General features: G+C 39.8%; 1 protein-coding gene across 2 annotated transcripts; it reads left to right on the forward strand.

Annotated features, from left to right (window-relative positions):
- The first annotated feature begins 1,717 nt into the window (after nt 1-1,717).
- Nucleotides 1,718-16,490, forward strand: nags (N-acetylglutamate synthase). 2 transcript variants are annotated; one of them, XM_072693596.1, is made up of 8 exons: nt 1,718-2,110; nt 3,702-3,988; nt 5,967-6,183; nt 8,581-8,761; nt 12,600-12,639; nt 13,447-13,578; nt 14,023-14,205; nt 14,555-16,490. In XM_072693596.1, exons 1-8 carry the CDS (start codon nt 1,742-1,744, stop codon nt 14,730-14,732), a joined length of 1,587 nt encoding a protein of 528 aa, XP_072549697.1. In that variant the 5' UTR covers nt 1,718-1,741; the 3' UTR covers nt 14,733-16,490. The 2 variants fall into 2 exon arrangements, with proteins under 2 accessions (XP_072549697.1, XP_072549698.1); XM_072693597.1 differs by having other exon boundaries at nt 5,970-6,183.
- Nucleotides 16,491-16,737: the final 247 nt, after the last annotated feature.

The following is a 16,737-nucleotide window of genomic DNA, read 5'->3' on the forward strand; positions in this document are numbered from 1 at the left end:
TTAATCAAATGTACATACCTTACACTCTCCCATCACATTCCTGAATGACAGCTCATAGGACCGCTGGGGCGTCATTCCGCTGGCTGTAATAAAAATAAAACCCTGGACAAATAACAGGCTGCTCAGGATTCAGGACACTCCTGTAAAGGTCTGTACACAATTAGGTCTTAAGGTTTGTAGACACCTGCCCATCCAACTGTTCTTCAGGTTATCAACAGGGGAGTTTGTCCCCCCTTTTGCAGCAGTAATAGCCTCTTCTCCTCTGGAAAGATTCTTTTTCTATAAGAATTTGATTGCATTCAGCCACAGGAACACTAATGAGGTCAGGTGCAGTGGTTGAATCCAACTGCCACTCCAACTTATCCCAAAAGTGCTTTGTGACTCCTGAGAACATGGTTCCACAGCTGGGGGTTTTATGCCTCCAACCGATGCCTGATGTTGGGTATGTGAGCATCGGCTCGTATGTGGCTGCTTGTGCAATAGTCTCCCATTCTATTGGCAATGTTTCTTTATGGAGATAATGGCCTACAAGCTGTGTGCACAATCGCTCTCTATTAAAGGGCCATAAAGGTGCGGTGTGCAGTTAGCTAGCTGAAAAGACTAGGTTTTAGCAGGGTTTTTAGCCTAGTGCCCAGGACTAGCATTCACGGGCTTACTCACGATGCACCGCTCATCCCTGCCCACTTCCTTCTCCAAGCAGTGGTTTACCTGGTCGACTTGCGTTTTAGCCTGTCTAGCCTCACTTCCATATTCCCCCGTATAAGTAGCCGTTGTGTTCAGCAGATAACCCCGCTGGTCACATCCCGCATAAGTAAAACAAAGATGTGGCCACGACTTAGTGAAACAAGATCTTGTTCCCACGCCTTACTAAGTAGTGGCCACAACTTAATTATCTCATTCCCATGTCTACTAAATTACTAAATCGTGGCTATGATTTAGTAAGACAGTTTTATTGATGTAAGATGTCATTGGCAGGTTTCGCAGGGGAGGAGTGATGTTGGAGTGATGGAAAGATTTGCATAAAAGCGTCTGAGCAACCAGGCCTGAGGATGGGGCCGCTAGGGTTGCCCAACCTAAAATATGAGTAGGGTTGCTCAGTCTGAAATATGAGTAGGGTTGCCTAAAAGTCCCTTCACAACTGTCAACAAAATATGCGTGGGGCAGCCGTGGTCCAGGTGTCCAGATAAGGACTCTATATAAGCCACAGGCAGAATCCGACCTATTCAGGCTGCATTGGGGAACTGGCTGTCTCAGGCTAACGCATCATACAGAAGTGCTTTGGTCTTTAAACCTTTATGGCTGAATAAAGTTTCGTACCTGACTCCAGTTCTGGAGTGATTTTCTTTTCGTTTTTCGTTTTACCGCCCTGTTCTAGTTTTACAGTTTATCCCTTACATGTACTGACCTCTCATTATTCACATAGGTCCATGAGCATAGAGTTCTCCATCCTATTGGACCCTTAATAAAGCCCTTGATTTCAGATAACCCTGTTTCTGCAGAATTCAGGCCGGCCATGCTGACAGTACACCGTTATCACCCCCGTTGTCATGGCAACCGACCTTGACAGCTGTGGCCCCGCCTCGTGATTCCACATTTTTTTGGGAGGCCACAGATCCACAACCCGAGGGGTGTAACCTGGTGTGCTTCCTGGTGTAACGCCAGAGTTAAAGAGAGTTAGGGAGCCTCGCAGCGCCCGGGACAGAAGCCAAAAGGGGGACGCGGCTGAACGTTGACCAACCTCATGGCGAAAGTGAACGGCGGCACCCCTGGCTGCAGGGCCATTGTAATGGCGGGTCAGTTTTTATCCAAGCCCTCGCCGCTCGCTCAGCGGCAGCACAGCGGGCAGCAGAGATTCGCCAAACTTCAGCGGCGGATGATGTCAGCCAGCAACGCCGGTCCGGGCAGCAAAACCCCGGTGTGGAATCAGCAGGAGGCGCCCGGCTCTGTTTCAGCCAGCGACCGCAACGTTTGGTCTAACCGCACGCTGATATACCGGGACGTTAAGGCTTTCCTCAGTGAAGTCGGCGGGGATCCGCGAGAAGCTCGATACTGGCTGACGCAATTTCAGCGAGCTAACCGCTCTCAGGCGCCCGCCTTCGCGGTGCTGGAGGTGCGTGAGCAGGGCTGGCTAACGCTACGGCTACAGCCAGTGAATGGAAGTGAAATAATGAGCCACGTTTTCTTTAAACACCAAGCTAACTTAGCAAACTAACTTTGTGTAACTTAGCCGATTAGCTAGCTTCGTCAAAATTATGCAGCGCATGCTGGACACAAACCCGGGGGAGATTGTTCTAGTGTCAGCAGCGCCTGTTATCCTGTAACGTCGCCTGTAATAACGCTGAGCTGTGAGCTGTGCCGAGAGCGGTTCAGTCCGGCCAGCTCTCACAGATGCCGGACACACGCTGAGGGTGAGCGGGGACAGAGGGCCTCACCGGAGGGTTCGTGAGACCCCGCTGTCGTTAAAAAGCTCGGGTTTTCACACTTGACATTTTGAAGAGGTGAACGTAAACCAATCCATGTTTCGTGGTGGAGAAAGTCACACGAGGGAGCTATGTAGAGCATCCCAAAACTGCAGCTGTAGACACAAGAAATCCAGGTTAAGTGTCCTTTCAAAAGTGGAAAGACTTTTTTTTTTAGGTTGCCAGATATATTTGGACAAAATCATGTTGCACATATTTTGTAGATCACCACCACCAGTAATATTATTATGCTAAGTTACTATTTTAAAACATAAAAAAAATAATAATCAAGCAAATTATTATTAAAATGTTCCAAGAACATTACATCAACACTTTAGATGATATTGAAGTCTTAAGGATCTGCTGATTTGATATTTGACAGTAATATTCAGCAAAGGTCAAAAGCCAATCAGGACCAAGAGCCCTGCGAGCTTCAAGTATGGCTCGGCTTGACCCGCCATCCCTTAAGACAAGCGTCCCGGCAAGTTCCCCTGGGTGTCCGAACACTGTCTTCAATTGTTGACTAAAGACCCATCTTCAGTCTTTGAGCGAAGTGTAGGACCGAGTATTATGGTCTCCATATTGACTTTTGTGTTTAGTAATGTCTACGCTTGAAGATATCTTTTGATCTTAGTCTATACAAACTAGCTAAGGGTGTTTTCTGAGTAAACCGTGAAGCACTTTTGGATGAGCACTCTGGATAAGAGCGTCTGCGAAATGCCTTAAATGTAAATGTAAGCTAACACCGAGGCAGCACCCAGTGTGAGCCCGCTGAACCCGTCCTGATTCTGATAACTATCAGTACTGATAGGAGATGACACCACACTGTGTTTCCTTTTCTGTTATTGTTACTGGTATTGAAATCTTGCTGATCGTCCGATATTCATATCTGTCCAATATTCTTACTTCTAATCCTAATTTTTATGATGATAAATGATTTTTCATTGAAGCTCTTCGCATAAAGACTAGTCTGCTCAAACTACCCTTGCATTCTTCTACCCTACAGGGGAATTCAGCACATAGATAACAATATCACAGTGAACAGATCTAGATCTGTAACAGATACAGAGGTACAGTCAGAGTTACAGGATTGCAGCAAATACCAAGCATTTTTTCCCCTTCAATATCCAGTGATAATAACCAGTGATCCCAGAATGCTGTCTCTAATGCCGATGTGCCAAACGAGTTTTAAAAGTCAATGGACAGTCAAGCCTGAGTAACATTTTGAACCGTTCTCTCCAGATTGACCCCTCAGTGTTCAAGAGTCGTGAGATGGTGCAGAGCCTGGCCTTTGGCCTCTCCTTCCTGCAGCGCATGGATATGAAGTCAGTGGTAGTGATGGGTCTTCCTCCTGAGCTGGTGGAGAGGGACAGTGGAGCAGATGGGCCTATTTCCTCTGACTGCAGGACTCTGTTGGTGAAGTATTGCCAAGCTCTCGCTGAGGCCCTTCAGCACAACTCGGCCAGCGTCATGCCTTTCTTTAGCGCTGAGGCGCTGCTGCAACTTCAGGAGCCGCAACATGGTGGGAGGTGAGTCAGCACTCTCACCTGGGACGCCATTAAAGATTAAAAACAGGCCAGCTTGAGCCTTCCGTCACAGAGTGTGTATTTGTTGGGTAAGATTTTGTCTAGGTGAGAACACACATGGCAAATCAACATTGTGAATGTCGTAATGCAGAGAAGGAAATAATGATTTCTTTCCTTGATTAACTAAAATTCGCTGACTAAGACAGGAGCTCATTGCAAAATCTACAAAATAACGTTTCAGCCTAATTGGGAACACAATTTATTTAAATTCCATATTATTGACGGCTGAATTTTCCTCACCTTCAGATAAAATGTGTATGATAAATGTATGTGCAGTTTTAAAAACACTTATGGGTAATTCATTAGTCATTAGGACATTAGATTAGATATTGTGGAAGGGCTGACTTCTAAATGTTCTGATATCTCTTTAAATCTCATCCGATATGCATCTACAACCTTTATTCTGAGGGCCTCAGAGAGCTCTTTGAATCTCGGCATGGTGATTCCACTCACTTCAACATTCAAGAGCAAACTAAGGCTAAGTCCCTACTGAGTACTACACACCTAATACTATAAGGTATATGAGTCATTTCAGCATTTAAGCACAATCTCTGTCCACTGTCCCACTGACATTTTAATGAATACAATATACATAGTTTACAAATACATAAAACCAGCTGCACAGTTATACAAATTCTTTGTCTTTGTCAATAACTAAGGGCTATTTTTTAAAAAAGAGGAATTGTCATAAACCCTCAAATGTTCCCTTAAAAATGGAATGTTCCTTAATTAATCCCTTAAAAAAACATTAAGTGTTGCATAAAGTTTAACAGTCAATTACCTTAGATATATTTAAGGGACGCAAAACCTCACCTTAACACTATGATCATGGAGAACATGGAGAACACAGAGAATATGAAATTTCTGGAGGTTTTTGAAGGCGAACGACCAAGCGATGTTCTCATCATCTGCAGCTAATGTGCTGCACCTGATTTTAATTGTAGACATTTTAAGTAGAAATAAATTTCCCTTACAAGAAAGATGTTTTTTTATATTAATTACATTTTACAAATAATGCTTAAAAGACATGTCCCCTGATTTATTTGTTTGGTTATATTACATTCAATATTGGTAAATAAAGAACAAGTGTCTCTATTTTTAAATGTTTTAACAGAGAATGTTTTCATGGGGTGTGCTATTTATTTTCACATGCCTGTCAAAAACAACTTATTTAAAATTCATTGTCATGAAAAGCCATATAATTTAGTCACACCCATTCACATTCATTATCTGCATATATCAGCCTTAAAGACAGAATTAACAGGACTTAATCTAAGGAATACAGAGAAGTAAAACAGCAATAATGTAAACATCAAATATGACTGTTACAATTATGAACATACTGTCACAGGGGAATTCAACAAAATGTAATTTTATAAATAGTCCCAAAAGACAGTATGTGAGGCATTTATTTTCTTTTCAGATTAGATTTTTAATTCCAGACTTACTTCTGTTTGTAAGTGGTTACAAAAAGAGTTGTTTAACATTAGATTGGTTCTCTTATGTACTTTACTTCCATGGCGTTTGGCAGGTTCGACTCTTGGCATTTGGCAGTTGGCTCGAGGTATTTCACTAGGTAGAAATGTTGTGTTCAGAGTCTTGCCCAGACTTGATTTCGCCTGGGTGATGAAAGCACACTCTAGTTTGGCAAAGCATTGGTGGTGTTGGTGTAACAGTTGGTGTTAACACATTAATGTTAAAACATTATAGCTTTTTACCCTTTCCCTTTTTACCTTTATTTAATAATGTATTATGTGTTTAATAATGTATTATATTCTGTATTATAGCTATATCTATCTGTTATACAGTTTAACTACATATTTAGAAATATGGGAGAATTTATTGAGGTTTCCTAAGCCTTTGTTGTTTGATGTTGTTTGTAGTATTTATCTCGCTGTGTGTATGTGTGTGTTTGTGTTAGTAGCAGTCCTTCTGTGGTGGTAGTGGACACATCTCTGTTGCAGTGGAGTCTGGACTGTGGAACCATTCCCGTGGTGTGTCCTGTGGGTCGTGATGCAGCTGGCTGTTCCATGCTCCTCGACTCTGTTCAGGTCACTGCTGCCATCTCGCGAGCCTTACAGCCCCTCAAAGTCATTTTCCTCAACAGCAGGGGTGGCCTCAGCAACCAGAACTGCAAGGTGAGCATACACCCATCAATGTGAACCAAACACCTATTAGTAATTTAACTCTTAATAATAATGTTTTCTGTAACCTTATTACATATATAACATACATTTATAACAAGTTTCAGAAAAAAATAAAAGCAACACACTTCACATTCAACAATTAAAGGATTTAATTCACTTTACTATTATTCATTTATTAGTTTGCTACTGTTTTGCTCAAAACTTGCCTAATGTTACCTTACTACTGAGGTTGCAGCAGTATACCATTGATTGTTATACCATGGAATTAAAATGTATGGTTTACTTGATACGAGTAGGAGGAAAAAATGCAACCAAATAGAGAATCCCACCAATTTCTTTTTTTTCAGATTTTAAAAATCAATGAATCATTGACCATAATGATAAAAAAACATTCTCCATCTCAAATGCCAGTTTCTTATTAATTTATTTTATTTATTTATCTTCATATTTACATTACATTTATTTACATTCCTTTAAGAGTGTACAATAAGAAGAACAAGAAGTGGAAAAACTGTAAAATATTGTATACTGTCATACCATAAAAAACTTAATATTATCATACTGTGAAAATCTCATGCTGTGGCAACCCTACTTCCAACACAGTGTGCTTGTAATAAATGCCAGTTTTCCAAAGACACGGCTTTAACAAACAAAAGTGTTCTCAGTGCTGACATAATCACACACATAAGCCCACCCACACCCACCAAAAGAAAAGATAAGAGATAAACATAATCTGATATTGACCCACATACATCTATGCCCTGCATTTGTCATCACTCGCTTATCTAAGCAGAAGCTACGCAGTGGTGTGCAAAAGTTTGTTTGGGCACTTCAGTCAAAATATCTGAGTGTGAATAGCTGAGCGATAAAAGATCTGACTTCCAAAAGGCATAAAGTTGGAGAAGACGTATTTTAAACAAAGTTACTTTTCCTTTCCGTTTTTCACAGTTTCAGAATAACAAAAAAGAAATAGGTCCAAAGCAAAGGTTTGGGAGCCCTGCATGACCGGTATTGAGTAACACCGTCTCACAGCTTGTAAATGCTTTTTTGTTGCAACTAGCTTTTTAGTTTTTCAATTCTTGTTTGGGGGGAAGGACTTCTCTTTCCGTATATCTTTTTTTCACTCATAATAAAATAATGAAAAAGAAAATGTTAAATAATTAATTATTGCACTCCCTTTTCTTATAGATGATCAGTGAGATGGGTAGATTCAGCATATTCTATATACCTACAAAGAGAGTAGATTCAGTATATTTTATATTGTAATACATTGTTTTAGATATTATAACATTAGAATGTTTTTAATGCACCAATAAAATTATTAATTTAAAAAATGCAGTTGCTATTTGATTTGAGTGACAAGTTTGATTGGATAGCGATGTTGTACCCTGGAATGCAATTTGGTAACTTCACACAGTTTTCCCTTGCCTCTGAACCTCATTGTGCCAGCATGACTTACATTTTCTAATGCTTTTTCTGTCTCTTTTGTGTCACAATTAAAATAAACACACACACACACACACACACACACAATCATTTTTGCGGTTTTTGTTTAATTTAAATGCAGGAGAAGTGCTCATCAGACTGAATGTAATTGATAGGTTAGAAGACACCTAGTGTTCAAACTGCAAACTGCAATCTGACAAAAGACAGTGAAAGAATTGAAAGTCAGTTTCTAAAATCAATTAATGTTTCATGAATTTTATACATTTGTAAATATATGTCCAAATGTTTGGGGACACCCCTTCTAATTAGTGTCGTCAGTTACTTTAGGTTGCAGTTATCGGTGACACAGATTGTCTAGTCCTTGTACAGAGGTATTGCCTGTAGAATAGGACTCCCTGCAGCAGATAAAGCACAGGCCTTATCCCCCCCCCCCCCCCCCCCCCCCCCCGCTTGAGCTGGGACGAGTTGGGGATGAAGCAGGATACACCTCATTTTAATTTTGATTACAGAATAAATAATGGATAAGCAGGTGTGCCCACTTTTATTAGCCTTTTTTTTATTTAAGCTGACACATTGTTGGCAAAATGAACGAACGAAACACACTGGCACATCTCCAGTACTTTCTAATAGCACAGATTTACACTACAGTATTTTGGTACAACAACAAGTACAGAGCGAGTGCACATAATTGGCTCATGCAGTTGCGTGTCTGTAGTAGAAATTGTCTGATTCCGATCTTGTTGATTTCAGTTGTGCACCTGTTTTCTTTCTTCTATATACAGCTATATTAGATGTATGTCATTTGTTAATAAAGCTGGAGGTCTGCAGATGGCTGGTGGTCATCGGTTTGTACACTCCTGTCTTGTAAAGGTTTACTCTTTCAGCTTAATGAAGGCCAATGAACAGATGTGGTGACTTAAAGTGTATTGGTGTGTTTGTCAGGTTGTGGGGACAGTTTCACTGCCAGCTGACCTGCCGACACTGTCCTCAGCTACATGGCTGTGTGCACGGGAGCGCAGACGGGTCAGCGCTATCGCTCAGCTCCTGAACCAGCTCCCGCCTGAGAGCTCTGCTGTAGTCACTTCAGCCAACACACTGCTGACAGAACTCTTCAGCCATAAGGGTGAGAAACACATACACAATCTCTCTCTCTCTCTCTCTCTCTCTCTAGAGTATAGCTAGGCAATATAAATTACAACATACATTATATTACCAATTATTTGTGGACACCCATTCTAATATATGTCTAAGCTTGGAGGTATCTTTTGTATTATTAGTCTATTCTAACTAGCTAAGGCTTTTCTTGGGTAAATAGCAAAGCACTTTGTAAGTCGCTCTGGATAAGAGCGTCTGCTAAATGCCGTAAATGTAAATGTAAATGTAAATATATGCATTCAGCTACCCATTGCTGACACTGATGTGCAAATGCACACACACGTGCCTAATGCCAGGTGTCCGCTGGAGAAGTATAAAGCCCCCAGCATTGAGCTGTGGAGCAGTGAAACTGTGTTCTCTGGAAAGGTTGGTGTTCCATCCAATTTTCTTGGGATGAATTGGGGAGTTGGGGATAAAGTGGGGTGGTGATCATCCAACATTCTGACATATCTAACAATCTTGTAACTAAATGCAGTCAAATAGTCACAGCTACTAAACCCTTTAATACCCTTGATTTCTGAAGAAGCAATGAATAAGCAGGTGTCCCATAACTTTTGTCCATATACTGTATGTCGCAAAGCTCTTCTAATCCTATTTCATTACAAAGAGATCTTAATTTGACCTGGACTTTTCTATAGTAGTATACGTCAGAAAATGGCACAGCAATAAAACATGACTTGGCTAACCATCAGCAGAATGAGACGGATAGGACAAAGAGAAAAGGCAAGTCTTTAACTAGGATTTGAAGCACACGATGGAGGAGATGGAAAGGTTCTGGACTTTTGGTGCCACTTCACTGAAAGATCTGCCACCTACAGACACTAGCGAGATTTTGTGGCATAGACTATTTGGTGATAGAAGGTGTTTTAGATGTAGAGGTTAACTGTTCCACAGTGACTCATCGATTGCTATGTGCCACTGGAGTCAAAATTACTATAGGGCACCACTGCTATGCTGTGTTGATGTGCTAGAAGTCTGTTCTCTATACACCTTTGCTAAGGCAGTTTTAGGACATCCCACTAAGTTAGCGGTTTTTGTAATGCTACCACCGTTCGCCAGCTGTCACAGTCATTTCAGAATAGTATGACCACCCCGGTTTGAAATGAACTCAGTCCGGGATTTCACAGATGCCACAAGACAGGGTTGCAGCATGTATATAAATAATGTAGCTCACCAGTCAAAAGTAGCATAATGCAATGCGGTGGTCATGGGCAAATCACACAATTTTACTGATGTCCTAAAGGGCATGATAATAAGGTACTGGGCAAAGGGTGGTAGTATCTCAGAAACCGCTAACTTCTTGGAATGTTCTGGAGCCGATGTAGCAAAGATGTACCGAGAATTGACATCTTGCACATTGAGTGCCAGTAGTAAAAAAAAGCTTTCTGTGATATCAGTACTGTAAAGGCCAGTAACACAATAACCATTAACAAATGAAACTTTGAGCAGCCTGACCTAATTTCACAGTCAGTAATGGATATAAAGGTCTCAGTCATTTTCCTCTTTAGTCACAGTGCTGAACAGCGCTTTAGTTTTTGGAGACTCAGTTGTACAGAGCTTGATCTTGGCTCCCTATGAAGGTAAAACCTTTATCTCCTGCTTCCCTGGAGCTCGGGTCTTGGACATCGTAAAAAAGACTTCCCATAGCTCTTAGCGATACCTAGTGATAGACTATATTGATAATGTAGAAAGGCCAGTTTTCTACTTTTGCATTCAGGTCTATGTGGCTTTTTTGGTTTTATCGCAGAAGGAAATCAACTGAAAGCGAGTTGAAAATAGGGGAGGGAAGACAACGAACCTGCTGTTTGACTCTTACAGTTATTCCTAATTCCTTTAGAGTTTTTTTTCTCCCAAAAGTTTAGAGAAACTGTGTTGTTACACCTTAAGAAATGTGGGCTTGTTTTTGTGTCACGTGTAAACATATGATACATATGTTGTACTGAACATACAGTACTGTAACTGAACTCAGGGTCACTATTTTTGGATAAAAATGTATCAGCAAGTTCTCAAATATCACAGTTAACACATGACTGTCCTGTAATGGTGCTACATTTCAGTAGTATTTTACATAGCTCCAAAATACAAATACTGATGATAATAATAATAATAATATTGATAATAATAATAATAATGATGATGCATAATAATTACATATTAACTATATATATATATATATATATATATATACAGTCATGCCCGAAAGTATTCATACCCCTGGCAAAGTTTGACTTAAATTTACTTTTATTTAACCAGAAGTTATATTTTTGCCTTGAAACGACACAGGCATCTCCCAGGAGATAACACGATGATGTACAAGAGGCATCATTGTGGGAAAAAGTATTTCTCAGCTTTTATACACATTTGAAAATCCAAAGTTCTATACCATTCCAAATAGTCCAAGCTGTTTTAAAGCATCCTAATTACCCTGATTCATTGGGAACAGCTGTTTTAATCAACTCAACAGGAGAAAAACAGCAGCTCTCTGCAGTTGGTTTGTGGACAGTCATGGCTAAGACAAAGGAGCTCACTAAGGACCTGCGGCTGTGCATTGTGGCCGCTCACAAGTCAGGAAAGGGCTATAAAGTCATATCAAAATGTTTTCAAGTTCCAGTGGCTACAGTGCAAAGTATTATTAAAAAATACAAGAAGTTCCGCACTGTGGAAAATCTCAGAAGATGTGGTCGGAAGCCAAAAGTGACACCTGTGCTGGCCAGGAGAATAGTGAGAGAGGTGAAGAAAAATCCAAGGATCACCACCAAGGCCATCCTGGTGAATCTGGACTCTGCTGGTGGCGACATCTCAAGGCAGACAGTTCAACGGACACTGCACACTGCTGGGTTCCACGGACGCAGGCCAAGGAGGACACCACTTCTCCAGAAAAGGCACACAAAAGCCCGCTTGACCTTTGCAAATGCTCATCTGGACAAAGAAGAAGACTTCTGGTGTTCTGTTTTATGGTCAGATGAAACAAAAATTGAATTGTTTGGCCACAATGATGTGTGCACCATTTGGCGTAAAAAAGGAGAAGCCTTCAACCCTAAGAACACCATCCCCACTGTCAAACATGGTGGTGGGAACCTAATGTTTTGGGGGTGTTTTTCAGCCAATGGACCAGGGAACTTGATCGCAGTAAATGGCACCATGAAAAAAGAGCAATACATCAAGATTCTCAACAACAACAACATCAGGCAGTCTGCAGAGAAACTTGGCCTTGGGAACCGGTGGACATTTCAGCATGACAATGACCCAAAACACACAGCCAAAGTGGTGAAGAAATGGTTAGCAGACAAAAACATTAATGTTTTGCAGTGGCCCAGCCAGAGTCCTGACTTGAATCCAATTGAGAATCTGTGGAGGGAGCTAAAGATCAGGGTGATGGCAAGGAGACCCTCGAACCTCAAAGAGTTGGAGCTCATCACTAAAGATGAATAGGCAAAAATACCAGTGGAGACATGCAAAAAGCTGGTCAGCAATTACAGGAAGCATTTGATTGCTGTAATAGCCAATAAAGGCTTTTCTATTAATTATTGAGAAGGGTATGAATAATTTTGGACATGCCACTTTTTGTTCAAATGTGTATAAAAGCTGAGAAATATTTTTTCCCACAATGATGCCTCTTGTACATCATCGTGTTATCTCCTGGAAGATGCCTGTGTCATTTCCAGGCAAAAATATAATTTCTGGTTAAATAAAAGTAAATTTAAGTCAAACTTTGACAGGGGTATGAATACTTTCGGGCATGACTGTATATATGATCTGATCTTCTCCTACTGCAGTGTTATTCTAACTTCTAACGTCTTTTTCAGGTTCAGGCACCCTGTTCAAAAATGGAGATCCTATTCACAAGTATGTGAGTTTGTGTATTTGTGTGTATTTAATTATTTGTTTATATTATTTTACACAGTTGTATAATGTGAGTATGATTGGAATCAGTGGGAAGGAAAAAGACGTTTTGATTGCAGATACAAACAGATGAAACAGCATTTAGTTTCTAAAACTACTAATAATTTATTTTAAGATCATAAACAGCAAGAGCCCATATATGAAACCTAACTTTAGTCCCTTACTTCCATAACGAGATCACGTTTGCATTGTTACTGTCACATAAAAATGTCATCATTCTATTTTCATTGTTTGATCATTTTTAGCTTGGTGCCAATTTTAGCACAAAGGGTCCTGCAGAATTTTATGACACTGACCACTGAAATGTGACTAATAAAAGTATGAAATTGTTTTTGCATTAACACAACCTGAAGTGATTAGTATTTCATTGATAATATTACTACTTAAAAACTACTGTAAATTATTCAGTTATAAATTAATAAGTACTATGATTAAAAACTAAATAACAAAGCCGTCAGTTTAAGGGGGGGTTGAGTATGACATCTGAAATGCCTATATCGCTGTTGTTACGCAAAAACCTTGCATCTCCAAAATTAAACTTTACCGGAGGAGAAAAAAAAATCTTGAATTGCAGCATTTCTCTTGGTCCATTATGAAATTTTGATATAATGTAAAGAACAAATGACAGTCGAACTATGTAAACAAGTGTAAAATGCAGAGGAAATTACAAGGTTTTTGTGTGACAGCAATGTGTGTGGAATACAGAACTTGATGCAATGGCTTTTAAAAATGAGGATCCTTCTCTTACAGGTACAGAAACCTGGAGGACATAGATGTGGACCGTTTCCTGGCTCTGATCAACAAATCATTTGGGAAGAAGCTGAAGGAGGATTACATCACTTCTCTTAAGGGGAGATTACATTCCATCTACCTGTCAGAAGGGTAAGAACATCCTTGTTTGAGTGGAGTGTAGACTTCAGACATGGTAACTTAAGGTTTAATGTCAGCCAAATTGAGGAAAAGTCTTCTTTACAAACCAGTTACTTAAATTTTCATGACTTTTTTGAATAAGACTCCTGAATATTCCTAGTTTTAAGAGAGTTATAACTTTTCATTACTCAGCTGTACTGGAAATGAGGATTCCTTTCTCAAACAGGGTGAAGAACTGCAGTTTCCTCCTAAACAGTTTCATAACAGAGCTTTGCAGTCAGATTATGAGCTTGGATATTCCTCTTTCTCTTCAGCAGTCAATATGTCATTCCAGTACTTTTACGTTCTGTTCTGTACGTTGAGAGGGTGGGTATAGTGCAGTGTGTGTACAGTAGTTATAGTGTGTTTTTAATTGGGCTGAAGTATTGTGTGCTCACCTGCTTTCTACACTTTTAGGTATAGTGCGGCAGCTATCATCACCACTGAGCCTGTGAGCAGTGGCACTCTGTATCTGGATAAGTTTGTAGTGAGTGGCAGTAAACAGGGCCAGGGCACCAGTCAGCTCCTGTGGGAGTGTATCCGCCAGGACCTGGGCAAGCTCTTCTGGAGGTCCCGCTCCACCAACCACATTAATCCATGGTAAGATAGGTTATTCTCACCACACAGTGTAGTCCTGTACCTGTTACTACACCATGTTACTCAGGATGGTCTAAGTCATAAGTTGATGAGCTAGTTCAGGTTAATGGGAGCGGGAAAAACGCTGGATTGTGGAGGGGTTAGATATTTCCGGATGTTGCTGAAGTAGGGTTTTTGTTTGTAATTTGTCAAATTTTACCACAGTTATTACTTTGGGACAGTTTAGAATACATTGAATTATATTGACAAATCAATGAAATTAATATTTTAAAGTAGCCTAAGAATTTTATATTGGCCAAAGAAATGAGCACACAATGTCACAACCACCCTTACCCTCATCCCGATTCCTCAGGTACTTCAAACACTGTGACGGGAGCTTCACCAATGGCAGCTGGATCGTATTCTGGTTTGGGTTATCCGATATACGTGAGTCGTACGAGCTGGTGGAGTATGCGAAATGCATGCCAGACTCATTCTGCCCAAGCACAGAGACCAAGGCTTCCCTCCAGCAGCCCCCTCCAGGTTCCTGAAACACTTTACACATCAGCATTAAAGATGCCAGTGTGCACTCCACACCACTCCAAAGTGTGCTGTTGTTTTAAAGCTTGAGGTTGATGAAAAATGTGGTGTGAAACGTTTTCCCTGAAGGTGTCACTGCTTGACCAAAATAAGGACTTATGATAAGGTCTTCATCCTCTTCACTAGTGCTGCTGATAAAGTGTGGTGAGATTTAAGCATTCATTTTTAGTTTTTAATGAACATGTTTACAAATCTAATCTTTAGCTCAGACAGCAGGGCTTTCTAAAGTTCAGAAATGTGAAATTTTAGTAAACTTTGTATATTACCTTTTGGCACTGTATATACACTCATTTTACACAATCAGTCAACGGATCTTGGTTCTGTTGTGACTGAAAGAAAGACATTTATGTTTGAGCTACTTATTTCCTCATAGTCCTCAATACTGCAAATGAGCTGATTAGCCAAAGAAATTGAAAACCTTGAGTTAATACATGTTTACGTGTCTCCGTGCCTTAATGACTGCACCAATGGTTTCCTGAGATTCCTGTCCAATTCTCTTCCATGAATTTTGTTCTCCATGTCCCAAGAAGAACACAACACTGATATTCCCACATTCCAGGAGCATAACTGTCTCTGCATGACCGTTTCGTAGACATGATGACGATGGAGCACTGGAACACTTTGACTGACCAGCAGAATCACCAGACCTTAGTTCCAGGCCTCAGTTTGGAACAGCCGGTGAAATGTTGAAATAAGCACATTCATGGACTCTGGCTGAAATGTGCACCATGTTAATGGAAAAGTGGATGAGGTAATGCTTACACGGACAAGACTACCACTGTTCTTAAGGCAGGGGGACACATAACCAATTGTTAGAGAAGAAAATTATGCACTTTTTGTCAGGTGAGCTTATGTAGTAAACGTAGCTTAAATGTGAATTTAGATTTTTTTTTTTTCAATTTTTCAACATAATTATCATAAATGGTTGAGAATTAAACAGTTTAGCATGATTTGATGCGCAGACATTTATGTGCAGGGCTTTTGTGCAGAAACTTACCAAGTACCAACAATGAATTTTTTAGAAGGTGGTGGTCTAAACCAGATGTCTGAAGAGATTTTTACATTTCAAAGTTGTTATTTTGGCCTTAATCCACACAGTCATGTGAAAGGATTAGGACATGTCCTGTACCTCTTGTCTTTCTATAAACAGGTTAAATACTTCATCTTCATTTTAACAGTATTTAGAGCTGGAGGTTATGTAACTAATCATATAAAAACGAAGACATAATTTGTAAAATGTAATTAATTAATTAATGTAATTAATATAAATTAATTTCCTTGTAAGGAAAACATTAGGACACCCCTAAATGTGTTACTACTTAAAATGCGTAGAATTAGAATTAGATCAAAATGTCCAAATATTTAAAAAATATTGAAAAAGACAAGAGTTTTCATCAAGGGTGTCCTAGTTTTTACACCATTTTAACACCGAAAGTATTACACTACAAATATAAAAAGCCAATGAGCCATTTTTAAAGGTAATTAAAAGTTTTATATTTAAGCTGTAGACATGACTCTCTGGCTGGATCACCACCACTGTACAGAAATTAATGCACAATTTCCCATCAAACCACTGTGAATGACTTTGTGTACATCTCAGAAATGCTGTTCTATTTTGAATGTGGACAACAAACTACATTTATAAGATTTGTAAAGTGTCTTTATTAAAAGGTGCTATGTACAGTAACTACTCTTAAAGATTAAACATACCTCTGTTCATTACCATGTGAGTTGCACTTGATTGTACATCAGGTAAAACAATTATTTTTTTTTTTTCATATTTAGGAAGTAAACGTTAGAACAATTGTATGCATTGATTATGATGTGGTGAGTGCAGGGGTGTATATTACAATGACCGAATTGCCCAGGAAACTCCAACAGACCAATCACATGTGCTGTACATATCACACGTGGCCAATCTGATCTGTGTATAATAATAAGCACTGCAACTGACAT

This window comes from Salminus brasiliensis, chromosome 12 (genome assembly GCF_030463535.1).
Source record: "Salminus brasiliensis chromosome 12, fSalBra1.hap2, whole genome shotgun sequence".
NCBI classification, from domain to species: Eukaryota; Metazoa; Chordata; class Actinopteri; order Characiformes; family Bryconidae; genus Salminus; species Salminus brasiliensis.